The sequence below is a fragment of the Glycine max genome, chromosome 19 (genome assembly GCF_000004515.6).
Source record: "Glycine max cultivar Williams 82 chromosome 19, Glycine_max_v4.0, whole genome shotgun sequence".
Taxonomy (NCBI): Eukaryota; Viridiplantae; Streptophyta; class Magnoliopsida; order Fabales; family Fabaceae; genus Glycine; species Glycine max.
Genome location: NC_038255.2, coordinates 4439510 through 4464880, shown reverse-complemented (window position 1 = coordinate 4464880; position 25371 = coordinate 4439510). Strand labels below are relative to the sequence as shown.

Below are 25371 nucleotides of genomic sequence, written 5' to 3'. Positions count from 1 at the left end.
GGAGGAGTGGTGAGAGGAAGAAGGAGGAAGAACTTCATGTTGTGGCTGCAATTCCCGCGTGGCCAAACTTTCCACTAGCCCCTTATAATCTCATGTACCAATATCCTCGCCAACAATATCACTACTCACCTAATATCAGTCCTTCCTATTACCCACCACCCTACCAACCAACAACACCTAATCAGTCACAAAGGCCACCCTTAAATCAGCCATAAAATCCACCCACTGCACATCCAAGACCAAACACCACCCCTAATACCAACCAAAACACCAACCAGGGAAGGAATTTCCCAGAAAAGAAGCCTGTAGAATTCACCCCAATTCTGATGTCATATGCCAACTTACTCCCATATTTGCTCAATAATGAAATGGTAGCCATAAGCCCAAAAAAGATTCCTCAACCTCTATTTCCCTCAAAATACAACTGGAATGCGACATGTGTTTATCATGGGGGAGTTCTGGGGCATTCCATTGAGCATTGTATGACCCTGAAACATAAGGTGCAAAGTCTAACTAATGTCGGCTGGCTGAGATTTGAGGAGGAGAATCGCTTGTGAATTCTTATGTCGTCAAGCAATACTATGCATGATGCTTGGGGCAATTTGAAGGTTGTTGTTAGATGTCTCCAATGACTCGTTAGGATTTTCAGGTTTATGCTATTACTGTAAATAATAGTCACAATGCTAATAATATGGATGAATTTGATGTTGTTGTCTCTCATTCTTTCACAATTACATCTTTGCATATTTATTTAACTATCACTGGAATATGAATGTACGTCGTTGGTTTGTTTGCTCAAGTGACTTGTGCTCCTGAGTTGATCTCCAAGTCTGCCCAATTAGAAATTGTGCGTTCTACATGTTTGGTGGGGGTGCCGTAAGTGACAAGTAAAGTTAAATAAACATTTGATTGACTGTGTTTCCAAATCAACAAATAATAAGTACATACATTTAGGCGACCTCGTCTTATTTTTCTTAAAAGTTGCCTTTCTAAAAAAAAAAGATTTGTAAAGGGCAAGAGTCATTTGACTTAATCTGTCAATTGAAAATACTTTAAATATTTCTTGTCCCTGAAAATTATTTTTTGAGAACCTGTACAGTTTCTTTCATTTCTTCTTTTCTTTCATTTCTTCTTGCTACGAGGTTATGACAAACGACAACAGCAAATACCTCTGAACACTATACTGGACAATGACAACACCATGCATGAGCTTTAAGAGAACTAGGAGGTAGATAAGAAGTTCTCACTTGGTAAGTTGAAAACCCGAAAGGCCAGCTTAGGCAAAAGTTGGGGTAATAATAAAAAAAGAAAAAGAAAAAACAATCAGGAGTTGTTATCAGAGGTTTTATCTCAAAATCCAAATTGTAAAAGTCTCTAGTCAAGATTTGAAATGACACATGGCCATGTTTCATCATCCCAAACACTAATTTATCCCTTGTTACCCCTTCCGAGCCAAAGCATATTTATTTTCTTAAAAAAAAAACAAAAACCCTGAGTAGGAACCACTGCTAAACTGGCGGGAAGAGCAATGCAAACAACACATGCATGAGGCTTACTCAGCATGGTGTTAAAAAAAATCAAAAAGCAAATCCGCCAAAGGCGAGCAAAGCAAAAAGAGACAAAAGATCTCCAAATTTTACAAGGAAGGCACAAAAGTGCAATAAGGATTAATGTATAAGACAAATGGAGTAGAGCCCAACCCAAAAAGTTGAAATGAATAAAAGTATGAGCAAGACTCTAAAGGTTCTTACTCAATATAACCCTTAAACACTCTTTGAGCCTCTCTAATCCTTTCTTTCATAGCCCTTTTACCCCCTGACCATGTTACAAGCCCAATAAAGTCCACGTGGATCAAGGAATGATTAATTTTGCTTTTGAGTTTGGATTCTGGAATGGAACCTGCACGCTTGTGATTGAAAAAATAAAAAATAAAAAAGAAGAAGAAGAAGAAGAAGCCTTGAGGTTTGTACTTGCACATTTGAGAAGCAAACTTATTCGACCAAGAGCTTGTCGAAGATGCCCGAAGACAATTGTGATAGTAGGGTACATCTGATGTTAGTCACTCATGCAAACCCCTTAGGATTCCTTTTGAATCCAAGGGTAACCTTTGTTATATAAATTCCTTCGGGATCGACCCATGTCATCAAGTTTCAGCGGGATCGACAGACCCATGACATCACTCTATGATCTTAAGTCAGAAAAGTTTCACTTGGTCATATACCAAATTGTAATAATCCATTTCCATCCTTCAATGGTGCACGTGGTTGGTCCCAAAACCTTATATTTCCTTGTTGTGCAGAATAATCGAAGTTTTCAAACAAAAAAGAAAGGAGCGAATCCTAGAATCAATATTTCAGTTGATTGATTAAATATCAAATGGCTCCACTATTGTCATCCAAAAAATTTCAAGTGATTAAATAAAAACATATACTCTGAGGGAGTCTCTAAAGGAATCTGCAAAAGATAGGATAAGGTTGCATGAATTATCACGTCTTTCTGAAAGAGACAGTCAATCTGTGTTGTTCACAAAAAAAAACCACAAAAGAGGGAAAGAATGTCATGAACATTGCACAGTTTTCATGATTCAAAACCTTTTCAAGACGAAATATGCATGCCTCTGCATTCCAAAATTCATGCTCTATATCAGGCTATAAGTGCATATATTTCTCTTTATATGCCAATTTCCAAAATTCAATATCCTATCTTTTGATTTTGGGATGAAAGACCCTCTTAAAGAGTCAACCTCTTGCTTTCTTATAAGGTTGAGCCCTTGGGTACTAGTACCTATTGGCATGTTTCATAAGACTCAACGTTCTTTGTTTTTTGTTTCATAAGACTCAACGTTCTTTGTTTTTTGTTTCATAAGACTCAATGTCCTTTGTCTTTATGTTTCCATAGGACTCAATGTCCTCTGTCTTTATATTTCATAGGACTCAACATGCTTTGTCTTTGTGTTTTCATAGGACTCAATGTCCTCTGTCTTTATGTTTTCATAGGACTCAATGTCCTCTGTCTTTATGTTTTCATAGGACTCAATGCCCTCCACTACTAAAAAAATAGCTTTCTACATCGCCCAATTAACATCAGTTATAGCTAAAACCGATGTTAACGAAAACGCGGTGGCATTTTTGTAAATAAGTAGACTTAGTTAACATCGGTTTTGGAAAAACCGATGTTAGTATGTCGTTTTTAACATCGGTTTTGTAAAAACCGATGTTATCGAGTCGATGTTAACATCGGTTTTATTATAACCGATGTTACGTAGTTGATGTTAACATCGGTTATTTTTAAAAAACCGATGTTGTTATCATTATAAATTAAACTTCTGAAATTGCACAACCCGCGCGCTTGAACCCTATCGTTCTTCTTCTTTCTCCTTGCGCTTGAACCCTATCGTTCTTCTTCTTTCTCCTTGTGTCAAAGTCGCCTGCGCTTCTGTGACTGCAACCACATTGTGGAGATCGTGTTTGTGGAGATCGTGTTTGCCACTTATCCATTGAGGTACGTCCTTTCGTTTTAACATTAGGCGTTCGTCGTTTTAACATTAGGCGTTCGTCGTTTTAACTCAGGGCTTTATTGTTGTATCTCCTTCTGCCTGAGTTCGTGTTTGTCGCAAACTGGGCTGCGCTTCCGTGACTACAACCACATTGTCGAGTTCGTGTTTGTGGAGTTTATGTCTGCGCTTCCATCGAAGGTATGTCTCTGTAGTATGTTAATGATGAAAATCCATTGTTCAATGGTTTGTCTCTGTTGTGATGTTTCGAAACCCTAGTTAGGCACAAAGGGTTAATCGTAACTGAATGTGTAGTGATTTAGGACCATATGTAATTGCCTTAAGCAGTTATTGTAGAATAAATTATGGAGTAACAACAGGGGGGGTTAGGCAATTTTTAGTGGATTTTCAGGAAGGGAGACATGAGGCTATCAAATTTACATAGAGGGTTTCAGGGACAAAGCTTTGATTTACATATTGAATTTCATCCAAATTTTTGACAAGTCATTGTTACTTCCATGAATATTGATATTGTATCATGCTTAATTATATGCATTTGGTTATTCTGATCATTGTGTGTTGTGTGATTATTTCTTCCATGCAGGTACATGATTCCTATTTGTTGTGAGAGTGAAATGATGGGCAGCAGCACCAACTGAGGTGAGTTTATATTTCCTTTTTTTTGTCTTTATCTTGGTTAGTTTGTTATATATTTTTTATTTTATATGTTTGAGTTTTAAATGTGTAAAAAATAGAAATAGAAAGGTCTGCTGATTGCTTAGGAATTCCTTGTTGTTTCATGGCATTCCTTTTGAACCTCAAAAGGTGCTTATGATGGCATTTGGTTAAATTTTTTATTATATGTATTGGGGTCCTTGTGCTGGGTTATTGTTGGGTTTGTTTTGCTTTTTGGAAGGTGGCACTTTTGTGTCTTGTATTGTGTTCTGTTTAATTATTTTTTTTGAACTGCAAAGATAATTTATATTGATAATTAGAAGTACCAGTGGTACTACAGATTACAAAGACACATTACATCAGAAAATAGCCATATAGGCACCCAACAAAATACAACATATAAAACCAGCCCTTCCTAATAGTGTTAAATAAATACTAAAGACATTGCTGAGGACCACTGTGTAAAAGAGACAGTGAAGTCCTTTTCCCACCCCTTCAGCCAGGTCCACATAAGGAAAAGAGTGGTGTCTGCCAATTTAGAGATATCAAAGGATTGGTTTTGAAAAATTATATCATTCCTAACTTTCCAGATTGAGTTTGTGACTGCCAGCCACCAAATTTTCCATCTTCTACCAACAGCCTGTGTTCCTACAGTAGGAGCATGTTGGACAAAATTATCCATTGGTCTACAATGGATGGTTCTGTGTTCCTTCACCCAGGATAGGAATTCCCACCACAGAGGTTGAATTTTTTCACAGGTGAAAAATAAATGGGGAACAGACTCAGGCTTGCTGTGGCAGAAAGGGCATAGATCATTATTAATTAGAATTTGCCTCTTGGCCAGGTTGTCCTTAGTGGGAAGTCTATCCCATAACAACCTCCAGGCAAAGGATCCCATATCAGCCACTATATGATTTCTTTGAGAGGAAATTGAGTACAAATCTGGAAATTGATCTTTGAGTGGAATTCCATCCTCAGCCTAGGCATCTTCCCAGAACAAAATTTGATCACCCCTACCCATCTTCCAGCAGAATTGTTTAGAGACAGCAGTCATATTGTGATCTTGATTGAGTGCCTTTAGGTCAGCCCACCAGGTGGAGAAATGTTGTTTGTGAGGCCCCTGATCCAATCCTCTCCAACCCTGATATTTAGAAATCAGGATCCTATTCCACAACTGTTCTGGTTGGTGAAACATGTACCATTTCCACTTGATTAGTAGAGAATTATTTAAAATTCTAAAATCTTTGATCCCCAATCCTCCTGCATCTCTAAAAGCACAACATTGTGTCCAAGATACCCATGCAATCTTCTTCTGTTTAATATTAATATACATATTTTTGCCTTCCAAAAAAAAAGGATAATCCAATTGTCTGCAATGCAGGATATTAGCTGCTTCCAGAGCCCAATTGACTCCACCACCTATAATCCCAAATTGAGTTTTGCCAAAATTAATGTTTACACCAGAAGCTAATTCAAATCCTCTTAGTAAAGCATTTAGAAGTAGAACATATTTGAACATATCAAACTTTTTAAAAGTAGAACACATTCTGGAACTTAAATGAAATAAAAAGGTTAAAAAGGAAAGACCAATAGAAAACATAATATAAACGGAAGCATGAGCTATATAAGCAAGCTGAAAAAAAAACCTGGACAAGGAAGCATTTCAAACTTTACAGTGACTGGGTAATTAGGTTAATGGGTGGACAGGCGCTATGATTCTTTGAATGCCATCATCTACCTTTAATGATTCACATCTAAATTGGTCCCTGTTTAATTAAATTAATTAGTTATTGCTTTAGTTTGACTGGATAGAAGTATGATATGTATTCTTAAAAAATTGTCAATGAGCTGTTTGATAGAATGACTGAAAAAGGCTTTAAATACACTCTAAGTATAATGTCTTTTGAGAGTCAATGTATCACCATGAAGTGAGAGTCATATTGTTGATAAAAGGCTTTAAATACATTGTGGCTAATTTCTGTATGGTTTTTTTTAGGGCTATCATTTACTACTGCTAATTGGCGTTGCTGTGGAAGCGCTTTGATTATATCTTTGAAGCCTCAAAGTCAGGTATTTATATCTTTGATTCAAAAACTAATTTGAAATTGTTGTTGTATGCATTACTGGTATATTTGTAACTTATGTTATGCCTGTCTACATGACCTTTCTTTCATTGGACTGATATCTTTGAAGTATTTACTGTGATTTAAACTCTCAGAACTTGTTCATTGTTAGTGTTGAATGTTTTTGTAATTTTATCTGCTGCCCTTCTCTATATATATGTTGTGACTACCACTGCCCTTCTCTCTCTCTTGTATTATCTTTTTTTTATCAGCAAAATTATAATTTGTATTAATAACTGTGAGTACCAGAGGTACTAAATATACAAGGTAGAAACCAGCAGACTAGCAGAACCATAGGTCCTACGAATCAGGTGCCAATCTAAATAGAATACAATAACCCTGCACTGCTACCCTAATCAAAAAATGTTGTTGATAAATTACTAGACCAATAGTTGTAGGGCTGGGCAAAGCCTTTCTCCAGCTGTCTTGTCCGCAAATTCCCTTTTTTTTTTGCTCAGCAAAATTAGATATTATATATATTGAAAACTATCAGTGGTACTAAGATTACATTGGTAGATATAAATGTGCATTTGGTTGCTGTTTTATAACAGAACCACTTACAACAAGTTAATTGATACATAGATTTTGAATCCTCTACAACCTATTTACTAAACACTTCCTTTAGGTTGGAGGACCACTGATTAAAATGTGTTCCAAAGTCTGTCTCTATATTTCTAAATGGGCAGCCTCCTCCTCTACATCTCCACAAAATGGGCACTGTACCTCATTTATCACAACCTGCCGCCTTCTAAGATTCATCCTAGTTGGAAGTCTGTCCCTAATTAGCCTCCAAGCAAAAACCAGTGATTTACTTGGTATTTTGAGCTTCCAAATGTCCACAAAGTCCAAATTCTGATTAGCTCCCATCTGTGCTTCCCATATCAAGTCATATCTGCTTTTTGTTGAGTAGTATCCAGTTTGATCATGCTTCCAGCTCCGCATATCCTCCCTATTTGGCTGAATCTGCTGCTGTGATAGTTCTCCATGGAAATTATCTGCCATTTGAATTTCACTATCAAAAAGAGCCCTCCTCCAAGATAGCTTCCACTCCCATCCGCCGTTGGTGTTATTCCCCATATTCATAATGATTTGTTTCTGTTGATCAGAAATTTGGTACAGCCTTGGATATTTGTCCATTAATGGTATAGCATTATGTGTCTAAGGGTCCTCCCAAAATCTTAACTTCTCCCCACCTCCCACCTTCCAATTTTTTTCCGTTTTGACTACCTGGTTCTATTGTTGCTGCTGACTTGATAGCAGGTCCCTCCACCAAATAGAGTCTTGGCTTCCTCTAATGCCTTCCTTCAATGCCCTCCAGCCTCCATACTTTGATATGAGTATTTTTGCCCAAGGTTCCTCTTGCTTGTCAAATAAGTCCCAACACCATTTGGCCAGCAAAGCTGACTTAAAGGTCTTAAGGTCTTTAATACTGAGACCCCCTTTATCTTTTGGTTGGCATACTTCCTTCCAACTCACCCAAGCAATTTTCCTCTGCTCCATACCTCCTCCCCATAAGAATTGTCTCCTCCGCAAATTCCCTTTAGTTGGGATTGTATCTTTGTATCTTTACTGAGACTAGGAACTCTGCAGATTATCAACCCCTTCCATTCGCTGCAAGATTTCCAATATGCTTCCAGCTTTTATCTTAGCTCTATCAGTTCCATTTTCTGACAACTCCTGCAGTGCTGCTTCTACACCATGTTCTTTCGCTAGTTTTAATTGCAGTGGATATCCGGTGCATAGTGACCACAAGACAGCAACAACATTCTATCGATTGCGTGGAGAGCCGGTTCGTATAACCTCAACAAGAATATGAACTGGCTTGGTTCTTCAACACAAGTGTCTGCTGTCCTGTAGGCAAAGGACAACAGCACACAGACACACACTAGTGCTTCATCTACCATTCCACCCCCAGCATCCTTAAAAAATTGTATCGGTTGGGCTACTATACCAGCTTTTACAACTCTTGCTTTATTTCCCCTGATAAATAGATAGGTTGAAGATAGCAGTAGCAGCATCCTTCTTACCTGTAGGAGTACCTTTCACAAAGTAACTTTATTAGAGCAGTAGCAGCATCCTCTGAAAGACTGCTGCCACCACATTTCTTTGTTCTACAGTTCCCTTGCCTCTTTGGTAGCTCAATACCGTTGCTTTCACACCACAAAGCAATCAAACTCTTCAAAACATAGTTAGAGGTAAAGGTTGTATGCACAAGTGTCTGTTGTATCTTGGAGCAGGTTCTTCAACACACACACAAAAATACACACACACACAGAAACACTCACAGACACACACACACACACAGAAACACACACACACACAGAAACACACACAGACACACACACACATAGAAACACACACACACAGAAACACACACACACAGACCCTCATTAGCCCTGTCAGTCCTTCAGCCACTAAGTTAAAGAGTAATGGAGCCAAAGGGTCTCCTTGTCTCAACCCTCATGATACACACAGACCCTTATGATACACACACATATACCCAACTACAATATTAAAGCATAAGCACCCTTCAAACCCAGCATTTGAAATTAGTTACATAAACAACTGCTGATGTCTATATTTGTCTGTAATTGAATTTGACCTTTTGTATGTTCTAGTATGTGATCAGTGTAATTTGCTATATAAACAACTGTTGTTCATGGTGAGTGAACCTTAGATTCCCGTTTGAGACTGAATGCAATGACTCTTGCGGACAGTTTGCATTAGCCATTGTATTTAGTCTTGAATTGTCTGTTTGGACAGTTTGGGGAGACTGGTATTTTTATGTTAGATTCATTCGTGAAGGTTATTATTATTTTCATTAATTTGATTAAATTTCGGTTCAATGCATTTCAAGTTGTTCTCCGAGTGCATACTTGATTATCGGGAAATTCATTTGACCGATGTCATGTCGTGTACTTGGAGACCAATGCGAAATGCTGCCGAAATTTAGTCAAATTTTTGTAAATAATGGTAACCTTGACGATTGAAGTTAACATAAAAGAAAGTTTTCCTAAATGGGATAGGGCCACACCTATAAATAAAAAAGTGAGATTTTCATGCATGGAATTGCATAGATGGATCGAAGTTGGATGAATGAAAGTCGCATGAGCCTAGAATATGAGGATGGCATCGAACAGTTCTTGCAATTTGCTTCAGAAAGAAGTCGACCGAATGAAGAAGGAAAATATTATTATCCTTGCATCAACTGTTTGAATGGAAGACGACAATTACTCGATGACATACGGGACCATCTATTGTGTGATGGGATTAAGAAGAATTACACAACGTGGATATGGCATGGTGAAGTGACAGACATGCAGAGTGGGTCCCAATGTGAACCGTTTGATGTAGAAATGGGAGATCGGTTAGAGGACATGATTCGTGACCTTGGACAGGAGTCTTTCCAGTAAACATGATGTTGTTATACTTCATTCTACCCATTTCAAACATTATTGTTTAATTTTTCCAGGATGTGCGCATCAAGGCACAGGCCATCCAGAAGCAGAATACTGCCCCCCACGTTTTGTCTCGTGGGGGTTATGATTATTTGGAGCAGAAGCTCCTGGCTGAGAAGACCAAGAAGAAGATGCAGGAAGCTGCACAGTCAGGAAGCGTTGATGGCGTCATCGACCCTCCATCCCCGGTCAGACGCCACGTGAAGTGGAAGATGGCCCGCACCAAGAAGACATGAGAGATGACGACTGAGGCCGCAAAGGAAATCGCTGAGAAGATTGTAAGTCATTTTCATCTAACCATTACAATTATGTTTGAATATTTTGAGAATGACATGTACCATTGTGTGTTTTCTGTGCAGGATTCGTTTAAGGAGCAGGCCACACAGGGATCGTTCGTCCCTCATGGACGTCAGGATGTTCTAGCCGCTGCTATTGGACGTCCAGAGCACCCTGGACGTGTCCGTGCTGCTGGAGCTGGTGTCACCATCAAGCAATACTTTGGATCGGCTCCACGGACGTCTCGCAGCGCTTCCTCCCTGCCTCCTGACGAATTACAGCAGATGACTCAGCAGATCAGGGACCAGCTAGAGGAGTCCATCACAGAGAAAGTGACGAGGCAGGTCATGGCATCCTTCAGCCAGCTTCAGTCACAGATGCAATCTCAGGCACCTCCTGAGCCTCTGGTTGGTCCTGGTTCCTCCGGTCCTCGGGTGAGCACAAAGGGGAGTTGTGTTGATCCCTCAGGAAATGATCCTGAGACAGGTGACTCTGACAGGTGCGGCTTGTACATAGAAGCAGATCTTGCTCGCCTGGTTGTCGTGGGGAGAGTTTATGAGGGATCCACTCTTGTTCATAACACTCCTTTGTTGCCTGGCCAAGTAAAGGTGAGTGTGGACGAGGTTAAAGATGCAGATGCTGCAGTTCCTGTACCCACTGCTGAGGTTTCCTTAGTGGGGCAGGCACTTCACACCTTCCTTGCTTGGCCGACACATCTGATCAAGTCTTTATCAAACCAGGTACTTATTGTCCTTACTATATGTTTCTTTTTTTTAAATTAATTCATTAAGCGTGCCTCAAATTTGGCTATTTAACTTTGTTTCATGAACAGGTAGTTGTGTCTCCGCCAAAACCACCTCTGAAGCCCGATCCGGAGGTCGATTATCTACTTTATCTGATGAAATTGACCATCCCAGAGCTTTTCTTGAGGCCTTATCAGGTTAGATGGGATGCCACCGTGTTCGGGGTCGTTAATCCAGATTTCCCCCTGTACATAAAGCATGAAGACCTCTCCGAAATCGCACACGGTGGTCAATGTCTCAGCATATCAGTGTTACAGTTGTAGATTCTGTAAGTCTTTATATAAAAGGTTTTTATTTACCTAAGTTATGGCTTTCAATTCATAAATATTTAACTTTGACTTAACATAAACAGGCATCTCACTGAAACATGTATGCGAGCGGGGAATTCTGATATCTATGGATTCCTCGAGCCTCAGTCCATTCAAAGGTCTGGGCAATCGCAGTTTGAATCTGAAAGTTACATAAAGAGTTGGATGCAGAGTTCACAACGCGATGTGTATCTTGGAGCCTACCTAAATGGGTAAGTCACAAAATAACAAAATTTAATTAATGTTTACTAATGTACTAACCCATTTTAGGTTCCACTGGAGCGGACATTGGCAGATGGTGGTCATCCTGCCCAAGGAACACTTAGTTGTCTGGTTTTGTTCATTGCATAACAGGCCAGACAACTACCTTAAGGGGATTATTAATAGGTTAGTGTTCTTTTCAATACATTTGCATTGTACTACCTCAACGTACAACACCAGTTTTTAATTGTTACTCATATGGAGCAGTGCTATCAAGGGTCTTGATGATGCTCCACAGCCTAAATCAAAGGCTCCTGCTAGGTGGATTGTCGTCAAGGTACGTCATTTACATAAAACTTCCACTTATATATATATATATTTCTTTATGTGTCTGTACACTAGCTGTTTAATTAATATCCAAATTTCATTATGTATTTAGTGTAATAGACAAAAAGGAACTACTGAGTGTGGCTACTATGTCATGCACTGGATGTCCACCATCATTTTAGGAAGTTTTAGAAATAATTAGGAAGCGGTAAGTTTATTTCAAAGAAAATCGATTTATTTATAATTTGTATTACATTATTAACTTAATATGATTTATTTAATCATGCAGTATTTTAACGACCCTAGACCATTGGAGCCTGAGAGATTAAAAACATTGCGGATCCAGTGGGCACAGTTTTATCTTCGAGTTAGAGATCAGACCTAGGATTTAGGGACATTTTTTAACATTTTTTACATTTTCTATGTAACATGAACATTGAATTCATTTGTTGATTGTTCTTTATAATATATAAATATGCTATTTGATGTTTATTATCATTAAAACTGCTTGAAAGCAGAATAAAATGTTTATTTGCTGTGAATTGGGCCTCTTGAAATTGCATTTGACAGGTACAATTTTGGGTTTACTGTAAAAACAGAAAGTATATATAAAAAAAAAATTGAAAACAACATCGGTTATTAACAAAAACCGATGTTAATATCATAACCAACATCAGTTATAATAGAAAACCGATGTTAACCTTTGTATATTAACATCGGTTTTTTGTGTATAACCGATGTCAGCGTTTGTATTTTAACATCGATTATCTGTAGATAACCGATGTCAACTAGTCTACATTAACATCGGTTAATTATAAATAACCGATGTGAATATTTGAATATTAACATCGGTTATTTATAATTAACCGATGTTATACACAAAGAACTACACCAAATAAGTGTATGCATCATCAACGTTGACATCGGTTTTCTAGAAAAACCGATGTTAAGGGCATATATTAACATCGGTTTTTCTAGAAAACCGATGTTAAACTAACATATTAACATCGGTTTTACTGGAAAACCGATGTCAACGTTCATCATGCGTACACTTTTTTTGCTGTTATTCATTGTGTTTAACATCGGTTATTTAGAGGACCGATGTTGTCATATGTATGTTAACATCGGTTCTCCAAAACCGATGTTAACATTCATACATTCAACATCGTCACTTTCAACATCGGTTTTAGAACAGATGTAGAATGTTCTAAATAACCGATTTAAAAGTGTATTTTCTAATAGTGCTCGTCTTTAAGTTTCATGGGACTTAACATCCTCTGTCTTTATGTTTTCATAGGACTGAACGTCCTCGTCTTTAAGTTTCGTAGGACTCAACGTCCTCTGTCTTTATATTTTCATAGGACTCAACGTCCTTTGTCTTTTCATAAGACTCAACATCCCCTGTCTTTATGTTTCATAGGACTTAATGTCCTCTGTCTTTATGTTTTCGTAGGACTCAATGTCCTCGTCTTTAAATTTCATAGGACTCAATGTCCTCTGTCTTTATGTTTTCATAGGACTCAATGTCCTTTGTCTTTTCATAAGACTCAACGTCCTCTGTCTTTATGTTTCATAGGACTCAATGTCCTCTATCTTTATGTTTCCATAAGACTTAACATCCTCTATCTTTATGTTTTCATAGGACTCATTGTCCTCTGTCTTTATGATTCCTAGGACTCAATGTTCCTTGTCTTTATGTTTTCATAGGACTCAACGTCCTCTGCTTTGTGTTTCATAGAACTCAAAGTCATATGCTTTTTCTTTCATGAGACTCATTTCTCTGCTTTGTCGTTGAACTCAAAGTTCTTTATTTTGTTGGTACACCAATTTCTTTTTTCCAAAGATTGTTCATTCTCATGTTGTGATCTTTTGAAGAATCATCCGAACAGAATTAGTGTATTTGTCTTTACTTATCTTTTACTTTCAATAAAAAATAAGTAAATAGGAGCAGTTGTTAGACCCTAATTTTGTTCGAGTCCAAAAATAAAAAAGAAAAACAAAAGAAAAGGAAAAAGAAAAAAAATGAGAAAACAAAAAAAAAAGAAAAAAGGAAAAATAAAGAAGAGAAAAAATGTGCAAAAAAAAAAAGAAAAGAAAGAAGGAAGAAAAAGAAGAAGAAAGGAAAAATAGTAAAAAGGTAAAATTCAAAAACAATGAAAAAAAGAAAAAGAAAAAAGAACGTGAAAAAAGAAGAAAAAACAAAAAAAAGAAAGAAAAAAGAACGTGAAAAAAAAAGAAGAAAAAACAAAATAAAAGAAAGATACAAGAACGTGAAAAGCACAATAGTAAGAAAAAAAGGAAAAAAGAAAAAAAATACTTTATAACCTATTGGGCTCTTAAAGAGAACTCATTAGGTCAAGAAAAGGTACATTGCATAAAAGGAAAAAATGAAAGGTATCTGCAAATGAACGCACAGAAAGGCACGAATCTTAAGAAGAAAAAGGAGCCAATTAGACGGTGCTAGAAGATGGGTCATCAGGTAACCCCTCATTCCTCACTCCCTCATCCTCACGTTTCCCCTCTTCTCTCTTTCTTTCTTCTTCTCCTCCTCCTTCTTCTTCTTCTTCTTCATCATCTTCTTCTTCTTTTCTTTTTTGACCCACCGTGCCGCCCTCCTTAGGGACTCCACCATGGCCGGCGGCGAGGCCTACACGATCTGCTATTTTTTTTTCTCATCCTTTTATTTTGTTGGGTAGTGCTTCTCCTTTGATGTGTTTTTGTTTTCTTTTTTCTTTTCTTTTGCCAACTCTGGCGAGGCTGCGGTGTCTCTATCCATGCTGCTGCCATCATTTGTCGCTATCCCGTGGTAGCTTCGCGCTCGTGGGGCCTTCGTCGGTGGCGTTAAGGGCCCTACCAACTTCATTTTTTTGTTTCTTTTATCTCTTTTTTGTTTGTACCACCGCAAAACCTCTGCCACCGTCACGCCGTTGTTGCCCCTGTGGTGGTCTTGTATTGTCGGGCCTAGTACTAGCGATGTCGGGGGCAGCGCGCCACCCTCTGTGGTGGTTCCCCTTTGGCCGCGCCGCTAGTGAATAATTCTTTATTTTATTGTATTTTTGTATTGTCTCTATCATTTATTATTCAATGTGATTTTATTTATATAATTGTCTTGTTAGTTAGTTTAATTAATATACTGTAAACATCTCAATATTCATCTTTTTTTTCCCACGTTTCAATCTTACATCCTTAATTACTAAGTGTACTCCTCATTTTTATTCTATCACTTTCCATTCTTATTCCATTTATTTGATTTCATAGCACTACGTCAATTATTTATTTATTTTTACAAATTCACATTGGCATTCTTCAGCACACGTTTACACTATGTGCACTCCATGCTGGATCTCCGACTTACTTGGTGGTGTTTCAATAACGTGTGAGTAAATTTTGTGAATGACATGCTGGGTCTCCGACTTACTTGAGTTCACAAAGATTATCACAAAACTAAAGTCTTTTCTAAAAATGGTAACATTCTCAAATAAATAATCCCTCAATGTTGCACGCACTCCATGCTGGGTCTCCGACTTGTTTGGTAGTGTTTCAATAAAGTGTGAGTAAATTTTGTGAATATCATGCTGGGTCTCCAACTTGCTTGACTTCACAAAGTTTACCATAAAATCAAAACCTTTCAAAATAAAATAAAATAAAATAAAATCAACTCAACACACAACCTCTTTTTCTACAAAGAACTATATAAGTCTGATTTTCTCATTATTCCCGAGGATACGTAGGACAAGGGCAAATCCCTTGTCGACCCAAAAAAATCTAAAAATAAAATAACATCTCTTTTGTTTCTAAAAATAAAAATTTAATTTCCCTTTCTAAATAAAAATATAATATAACAAAATATAATTCATGTTTTCAAGGAAAAATATTTATTTTTAACACACTCGATTAAAACATGTCCTAAAAATACAACACTACCAAATGTATTTAAAACAAAGATCTTTTTGTTAATAGCTCTTGCACTTTTAATCTTTTCATGTACAAGAAAGCAGGTTAAACCTTATGGTTTATACCTAATTTCTGATGTTTTAAATGCCCTTTTATTAAAAAAAAAATTCATAAATCGTTATAGTGGTCTACTCATCGTATCAATGCACCAGTGGTATGCTTGCTAGAAACAAGTAAAGATGATCTTTTGATTTATGGTATGGTAGATTTAACACAGAATTGGATTCACAGCTTATAAATTAAGGCCAATAACAAAGGCTGAGTGAAATTTCACAACTGACAATTCATGTGCGAAGAATCCTTGCAATGAAGCTGTATTCATATTATGTTTGTTCTAGCTGGCACCAAGGCATAAGGCGAATTTACACGATAAGGCCTTTGTCTTAGGGTTTCATTTTTTTTCTACACATTTTCTTAATACACTAATATTGTTGATTCAAATTATTAAGCGATAAAATTTATTATGAAAATGATATATTATGCTACCATTATATATATATATATATATATATATATATATATATATATATATATATATTATTTAAATTATATAATCATAAGATAGACAAAGTTTAGCGTGCAATAGTAGAGTAAGTCATGCACCCCGAGAAGCTAACCAAATTCTGACTTGTCCATCAGTCTAGCATCGTCGAACAACCAACCAAAGTAAGGAGTATTAGTATTAATTTAAATATTATAAAAGTTTATTAATTAAATAACATAAACATAAGGTTACATTAGAATTAATTACACAAAATATACATTGTAAATTAAGTTTTTTGTTAATTAGTTATCAGTAGTTAATTTTTTTAAATAGTTACTTATACTTAACAATATTTATTTGTGTACAACGAAATTGTACATTGAAATTTATTATAATAAATTTTGCATATTTTTCTTGAATTTAAATAGATTAATGATTAAAAATTTATTTTTTAAAAAAATATAAAATTAAAAATTGATAATTATGGCTCTAGACATAAATTTGAGAATCTTTGACAACTAGCGTAAACTCCAAAGAGATTTTTATCCATTGTTTGGAAAAAGATAAATTTGACTGATTTTTATCGTTTTATGGGTGCATTTGCCATTTTTGGGGAGGGGGAGGGCGGAATTTGTGAGAGCATGCTTCCATCATGAGGATAATCCTAAAAAATTTCCTTAAATAATAAATAATTGTTATTTTTCACTACCTACTTTTCCTAATTTTTTTAGGATATCATAACTCCATACACATTGAGGTATTGTTTGGTAGAGTAAAATGAAATTGAAAGAAATTAAATTGTGAAGAAATATTTAAATTAAAGTAGCTATCAAAATGTGAGACTCAGGGCAATTGTTGAAAATTTTCACACAAAGCACTGCTACATCAAACCAACCAAACATAGGGTAAGTGACAATTGAATTCTGCACCTTCCTTATTGCATCCTACACCTCTCATTATAAAAGAAAAACCATAACCTATCCCTTCTATCTTCTTCCTCTCTTTTCTCTGGGCTGCCAACATAAGTCTAGACCCTCCCCTTTCCCTTTCTTTTCTTCTTCTCCAACTCAACTCTTCTTCTTAGAACATTCATTCTTATTATGACTTTTGGATCTATTTCTGGAATGACATTCCATAAGGATATAAGTACTCTTACGAAATGACCCCTCTAGAAGGAAAAATCTTACAAAACACCTCTTTCGTAAGTAAAAATATTATTTTTAGAATAACCCTTCCAGAAGATACAAAATGCACTTTCGGAAAGACTATTCCGGATTACAATTTTTGCTTCGAGAATGATCATTCCATAAGCTAAAATAGTGCTTTTCGAAAGATACAGAATAAAATTCCAAAAATACTACCTTGGATTGTTGTTATTTCTTATGGAATGGGTTTTTCGTAAGCATAATAATGATTTCCATAACACCCTTTCTGGAATATAAAAAATACACTTCTAGAAAGACTGCTCTAAATTTAAAAAAGTTGCTTCCAGAATGACCTTTTTCTAGAAGCTTTTTTTATAGTTAATTAAATTTCATAAAGGAAGAAGGAGGAGCAAGAAAAGAGAAGGGAGAAGGAGGCACTTACCTTCACAGGAGGAGGAAAGAGGATGAAGGGGTGTAGGGAAGGAGAAGCTGCTACAGGAGGGAGGGGTGCCGCTGTTGTGAGTGTGCCATCAAAGAAGGGATGTTGTCGTGGGTTGAGAGAAAGGAGAAAAGAGGCGTTTGGGTTGGGAAATGAGAGGTGAAATTTTCATTAGAAGTATTATTATATTTTTATTGAATAATGGGAGGTGCAAGATTCAACTTGGGAGTGTAGGATTGAAGTCCCAGGTCAATCTTGAAAAATTATCACAAATTGTTTCCCACATATCTGTCCTTTTCAGATTGGTCTTCGAGTGCTGCTAGGTGCACCCAATAATTTTGCTGGTGCACCCAGCAATTTATGTGAAAAGACTTTTTAGCCCCTTAGTATTTTTTTTTAAAAAATAACTCTCGCCTCTCTCTCCCACGCCTGCTTCTTCTTCCTTCCTCGGATGGTTTTGCTTCTGCTTCTTCTTCGAGATTCTGCATCTTCTTCGTTCTTCTTCTTTTTTGCGTCGCGATTCTGCATCTTCTTCCCAAGTGAAGCTCCTCCCAAGTGAAGCTCCCAAGCGTTTCCTCCATTGTTGTCGTGATTAGGAGGAAGGCTTCTTCTTCGCGTTTCTGCTTCTTCTTAGAGGTAAGTTTCTCCTTCGCGTTTCTGCTTCTTCCACCATTGTTGCCGGCGATGGCGGAAACCGCTATCAGGAAGTTGCTAGGCTGTTTACGGATCATCTGATCCGTAAGCCTCTTATGGATCAAGTTGATCCGGAAGAGGCTTACAGATCAAGTGATCCGTAAAAGGAACAGTTTCATTTTAATTGAAAAAATGCCAAATATTTGATACATTGTGAGTTTTTTTTGAAATTAGGGTATTTTAATTTAGGGTATTTTAATTTAGACTGTACAATCATTGTCTGCAAATCAATGGTCCCCCTTTAATTAGGTTTGCTTGCCTTATTTTGTTTTTGGTTGTTTCAATATTGTTGAACTTGAACATTGTAATTACTGACAATTCTCCCCCTTTAATTAGCTTTTTTTGGTTGTTTCTTGGACACATTAGAAAAAAATCTTGTCCCGGTTAGCACCTAATATCCCTTTTTCGTAGACATACATATTAGTTAGGATGCTCCCCCTTATGTGATGAATAGAATAAAACACACATCAGCGGTTACATTTATGGGTCTATTTAGATAAACTTTTCTATATATATAGATATATCCTCTTTAGGGAATTATCCAAATAGTATATGTTGATTAACATTTTTTTTATCAGCAAAATAGGATATATATATATATATATATATATATATATATATATATATATATATATATATATTAATAAAAGAGTACCAGAGGTACTATAATTACAAGGTGTTATAAAAATCCTAGTGGATCCACATGTGATGCTACTTTCGGACTGATGTGATCCACCCTACAAAAAAGAATACATCAACAATACCCATTGGCTTGTGAACCCTTCTAAATTAATGCCCCACAACTAATGAGCCCTCCCAATCTGCTGAAAAACATATTGTTAGGTTGGTAGACCAATAGTTAAAGTGCATATTAAAGTCTTTCTCCGATGCTCGAAGCCAAGACCATAGCAAAAACAGTCCATCATCCATCAGCTTAGTAGCGTTGAATGATTAGCATGAATTACTTCATTTAAAAAATTCCAAGAGATACCTAGTGCTTGTATGAAATTATCCAAATATTCCAAACCAAATATTGCTAGTAAAACTAGTCTCATTATTACAAAGATAAAAATCACAACTAGAGTAAGCACGGGCACAAAGATGCCACCCCCACCAACACCTTCCACAGTCCTAAATGCTGATTCCTAGGAATCCTAGGAATCCAATCATATATTTTTGGTAAGTGTTACACTCTTAGGTAGCATTTGGTAAACATATTAGAACAGAAGTTACAAAATGGAACATAACCAATGGGTTCCATTCTAGCTTTGGTGAATTATAAAAATAGAACAAAACACAATATTGTGTTGAGAAATGGTATATTTTGATTCTATTTCGTTTATCCACACACATCAAACACTATCTTAGCATTAATTCCTAATTTTCGTTTATCCAAACACATCAAACACAATTTTGATTCTATTTCGTTTATCCACACACATCATTCCTTCATGAATCATTGTTTCTCAGATTCATAAAGCTCAGCAAGTTTCTCTCTAAGCATTTGAGATGTTGTTGACCACTAAGCATTTGAGATGCTGTTGACCATTGTTTATGCTTAGTTTGTTTATCCACACACATTTGAGATGTTGTTGACCACAAAACAACACCTTCCTGAATCAAGGTCAATACCACTAAGCATTTGAGATGTTGTTGACCATTGTTTATGCTTAGTTTGTTTATCCACACACATTTGAGATGCTGTTGACCACAAAACAACATCTTCCTGAATCAAGGTCAATACCACTAAGCATTTGAGATGCTGTTGACCATTGTTTATGCTTAGTTTGTTTATCCACACACATTTGAGATGCTGTTGACCATAAAACAACACCTTCCTGAATCAAGGTCAATACCACTAAGCATTTGAGATGCTATTGACCATTGTTTGTCAGATTCATAAAGCTCAGCAAGTTTCTCTCTAATAAGTAAAACATATGATAAAACAACAAGTGGCCATTAGAGTAATTGAATTGAGTCAACCAAATGCTTGAAATTTGAGAAAATGAAATGAGTGATGGATTTTGCGGTACTCATTTGCAGATCATGGTTAGGACCAGAGGATTAGGTCGTGCCTTAGGTCAGGTCACTGGCAGAGGTGTGGGCAGAAGAGATCATGATGATTTCGATGATGTTCCGCAGCGTCGACGGCCTACTGCATCCGCACGGAGGCAGCGAGTCGCTGTGACTGCGGCGCATAATGAGCCAGTCATCCCTGCGCCAGATGTTCAGGATGACTCGATGGAGGCACCAGCTATTGTAGAGGACATTGTGGCAGACATTCCTGCGGACACAGGTGCAGAGGCTGCTGAGGATGAGCATGAAGGATTTTCGGGTGGTCCGAGCGACCCATCCGTGTTGACCCTGTATGCGGATCACGTTGCTTGCAGCGTATGGACGGGAGAGGTATTTATACTATTTATTTTTAGTTACTTGTAAATTATACTTTATGATTGAAATTAGTTTTCCTTTAAATGATGATTTTAACGAATTTTGCATTCCTTTATACTTCAATTCAGGAGCGTCCTGAATTGAAGCTATCCTCTCATGGGAGGAAGGTCCACAGTTTAGACAGGTCTGTCCCTGCCATTGAGGGACTTGTTGTTGGTACAGGACTAAGTCCTCTAATCGCGTGTTCGGTAGACACTGGCGATCGGAGACTTTTGTCCGCGTTTGTGGAGCGGTGGCACCGGGAGACGTCTAGTTTCCATCTCCCGGTGGGAGAGCTCACCATCACGTTGGACGATGTCTCCTCGCTCCTCCATCTTCCTGTGATTGGCGACTTACACGCTTTTGAGCCCTTGCACGTGGACGATGCGGTTTAGATGCTGGTGGACTTATTGATGGTCTCTCCAGAGTCTGCCAGGGCTGAGACAGCCCAGTGTCGTGGACCGTATCTACGCCTGCAATGGGTACGTGATATATATGAGTGCCAATGCCAGGCAGGTCATTGGACAGCTGCGGCTCGCGCATATCTTCTTCACCTTCTGGGTTGCACTCTGTTTGCTAACAAGAGTGCAACCAATGTCCATGTTGTCTACTTGGAGGCCCTTCGTGACCTCAGTATGACGGAGAGGTACGCTTGGGGAGTGGCTGCTTTGGTGCATATGTACGACCAGCTGAACGATGCATCTATGAGCCACAGCTGACAGCTTGGCGGTTACATCACACTGCTGCAGGTAACAAATATGTTTTTTATTCGTTCAGCCTCAACAATGTTCAACTTTAAATTTTGTTACAGTTTCATTATTAATGTTTATAATTTTGATGTTACATTTGTAGGTGGATTGCGACCAAGAAGACCGTGAAGAGCATTCGTACGCCGGCGTACAGGGAGCGCCTGGACCGACTCCGGATTCCGGATGTCTGTTGGACCCCTTATGGGGAGCACCGGGAGGTCCGAGACTTCCACGTCAGATCGTGTTATTCCGGTCTCTTGCGCTGGGGGCCTGTTGTTGTTTATTACCGACCGGAGAGGGTCGTGCGACAGTTTGGCTACACGCAGACCATTCCTGCTCCTCCTGTCGATTCATGGGTCTCGTATGATAATATACACGACAAGTGGATGCACTACGAGGATCATATCATTCCAGCAGGTGAGGTGTGCGTTGTGCCAGGGGCGTGTTCCAGTGACTACATGGACTGGTTCTTCCGCATCTCCCATCCTTTCATGACACCAGGCCACACATTAGATCCTCTGCCTCATGGTCACGCCCCGCAGCCCCGAGTCGTCCCTCAGGCCCCGCAGACAGATATCCCTCACGTGCCGGAGCCAGGAGAATCGTCGACATCTGCGGAGGAGCCTAGACATGCAGTGGTAAGTAATACTAATAATTTACGTCATTTATCTCAATATTTGCATAATAATTTATGTAATCAGTTTGTTTTGTATGCAATAGGAAGTTTGTGATGACATTGCTGAGAGGTTGGAGCGCCATCTAAGTCTAGGGGTGGTCACGCCTGCCTCATCGACACATGAGGTGATCGAAGAATGCCTCAGGTTGGCCAGGAGTGTGACACAGGACCATCTAGTATATGTTAGGTCTAGACGCAGGCGACGCACGGATCAGGCGTAGTTTATGTACATATTTTATATTGATATTCCATGTATATACATATATTGTACATAAACTCATTTCATTAGTATTGTTGGTTTTATTTATTTTCATTAATAATGCTAATTTTATTTATTTTCATTGATTGTGTATTCCATTTGTGTCTATATACACACGTGTTATTAAAATGGTCTAGTTAACTTAGTTATAGTATATGTAAATTATTATAAATGATCTAGTTAACTTAGTTTACCAACTAATAAAAAATAATTTGAAATATAACTTTAAATATAATTGAAATAAAGAAGTTGAAAAGGATGTAAAAAAAAATAAACAAAAAATGGACATCATTCGTTATCTAAGATCCTTATTTTATATAACGTACTAATATTTTTAAATTCTCTTATAATTACTATTTTCCCATTTATACTAATGATCATGTAAAAAAAATATTATAAAGTAGTTAGTATTTTAATTTTTAATATAATACTAATTATTTTTTTATATTCTTTATAATATTAATGATATGATTGATTATAAAAATAAAAAATAAATTAATGATGATAATATTAATTTTATAAATTATTATTAGCTTTTATGTATTTATTGATTTTTATTAATATGTATAAAATAACCTTAAACAATATCTTTAAATATGTTGTATATTTAATAAATTATTATTTTTCCTCTTACGGATCAAGTTGATTCGTAAGAGACTTCTGGATCAATTTGATTCGGAAGTTACGGATCAGCTTGATTTGTAAGTCTCTTACGGATCTACTTGATCAGTAAGAAGAAAACCAAACAAAAATAATTTTATCATTTTTTAGAATGCTGGGTGCACCAGCAATAAAGCTGGGTGCACCTAGCAACACTCTTGGTCTTCTCCGAAATAGGCTTAATTTTGAGCCACTTCTAAGCCCAATTTTGTTGGGCCCACGCCAGCCATTAGAAATAACAATTAGTCGTTAGAAGATTATTCCAGTCTTAAGCCATTTTTAGTGCCAACATAAGATCTGCACCAGTCGATGAGCATTGGTAAAATCAGCCGTCAAATAGTAAACGGGTGTTCTCGATATTAAATATTTGTCTTTCTTTATTACTTTACGGGTACCAATCAAGAGAACATATATTGACATTTAAGTTCTCTTTCTTCTTGTTTTCATATTTTGAAAAGATTATCCTTTCATAGGAATGCTAATATATTTTCTAACATATTTTTCTTTACACATTTTTTTCAATTATTCCTTAAAATTAATTGAAAACTGTAATATAATAGATATTCATTAAATAAGATATGATACCTACATATTTCTAATAAATTTTAACCAATAAAAAATAATATATTCCTAACATTTCATAAATTATAATATGATGATCTCTCCTTATTTCAAATAAAGGTATAATTGAAAAATAGTTATAAAATATTTATTAGGATTTAAACTTCTAAAACATCAGTAGTTTTAAAATAATTTTTTTAAAAAAATGTATTAAGTAGAAAACAAATCAACCTGTACAACCGCTCATACCAGTTGATATTCACCTTAAAGATGATTTTTGTTTCTCATGTAAAGTTCAGTTGCGCTTCCTGTTATGAGTCCTATTGGTAATAACGTTCCATTTCCAATATATCCACTAACTTTGGGCTTTTCGAGAATTTAAAGGGGAAGCTTCTTGTATAATTGAAAATAGTGTCTATAATTATTATTTGGATTCTCCATAACACTTTGTGGGGAATTTCTTCAGTCTCCAACATCTGTATATATATTCATTCTCATCATTGGTTATTTTCTTCAAGTAAAAGTGAAGACTCACTAAACCTGTGTCGTAGTGTTCAATGGGAGAGAAAAGGATAACGCTTTACCGTAGCTCTGATGAGATTTTGCTAGTGGGAGAGGGAGATTTCTCATTTTCACTTTGTTTGGCAAGGGCATTTGGCACCGCCAAAAACATGGTTGCTACCTCTCTTGATTCTAGAGGTACATTTTCAACTATTGAAATTGACAAATTATATATGTATATAATACATGCAACTTTGCTATCATGCATGCTAATACATTTTTATGCTAACTTCATTTTTGTTTAATATTTGAATACGTCAATTTTTTAAGCATCTTTAAGGAACAAGTATGGAAGTGCATTAGGGAACTTGACTGAACTAGAGGCTCTTGGCTGCACCATTGTACATAGGGTTGATGTCCACACAATGTTAGAACGCCCACATCTCATAGATCGTCATTTTGACTACATAATTTTTAATTTTCCTCATGCGGGTTTCATTGCTCGAGAAAGTGATGACTACCAAATTCAGTAAGTTATGCAAAAAATGTTAATCTATATGGTTTTTTTTTCTCTCTCTTCACCCTAAATATGTTTTTTCAATCAAATGCAGGCTTCACAAGGATTTAGTGAGTGGATTTTTGTACAATGCTAAATACATGCTTAATAAAGGTGGAGAGATTCATATTACTCACAAGACAACTCATCCTTTCAGTAAGTGGAATATCAAGAAGTTGGCTAAACGTCAGGGATAGGTGTTGGTTGAAGAAGCAGAGTTCTATCCACATCTTTATCCAGGTTACAAAAACAAGAGAGGTGATGGCCTTCAATGTGACCAGAGTTTCCCCATTGGAGAGTGTAGTACTTTCATGTTCAAGAAATTTTTTGATCGTTTTTTAAAGTAAAATTAGAAAGCCATGTTGTTGATCGCTTTTGTATTGAATACTAGAAGCAATTACTTCGGTATTGCTTGCTACTTGGTAGTATGAAAATTGCAACAATGTTGGTGTTTTTTTTTTCTTCTTTAGAAGCAATGTTATATACTTGGTAGTATTTTTTGTTTTACGGTGAATTTGACATCCAGTAACGGAATTAACCTGATAAGGTGAGGCTAAAAATGAGAAGTATTCATTTTTCCAACTATACGAAAGAAAATTT

At 36.8% G+C, this 25371-nt stretch overlaps 2 protein-coding genes and 1 non-coding gene across 3 annotated transcripts; all 3 read left to right on the top strand.

The window, feature by feature from the left end:
- Positions 1-20389: 20389 nt before the first annotated feature.
- LOC102663492 (uncharacterized) lies at positions 20390-21204 on the top strand. Its single transcript, XM_006604927.1, has 2 exons — positions 20390-20785; positions 20899-21204. The coding sequence occupies exons 1-2, from the start codon at positions 20390-20392 to the stop codon at positions 21202-21204; spliced, it is 702 nt and encodes a 233-aa protein (XP_006604990.1).
- An 18-nt stretch (positions 21205-21222) lies between these two features.
- Positions 21223-22455, top strand: LOC102663360 (uncharacterized). The gene is made up of 3 exons (XM_006604926.1): positions 21223-21455; positions 21662-22196; positions 22279-22455. The coding sequence occupies exons 1-3, from the start codon at positions 21223-21225 to the stop codon at positions 22453-22455; spliced, it is 945 nt and encodes a 314-aa protein (XP_006604989.1).
- Positions 22456-24271: 1816 nt separating this feature from the next.
- LOC100818041 (uncharacterized) lies at positions 24272-25118 on the top strand. The gene is made up of 3 exons (XR_003265692.1): positions 24272-24413; positions 24546-24744; positions 24827-25118. It is a non-coding gene; the product is annotated as an uncharacterized protein (transcript).
- Positions 25119-25371: the final 253 nt, after the last annotated feature.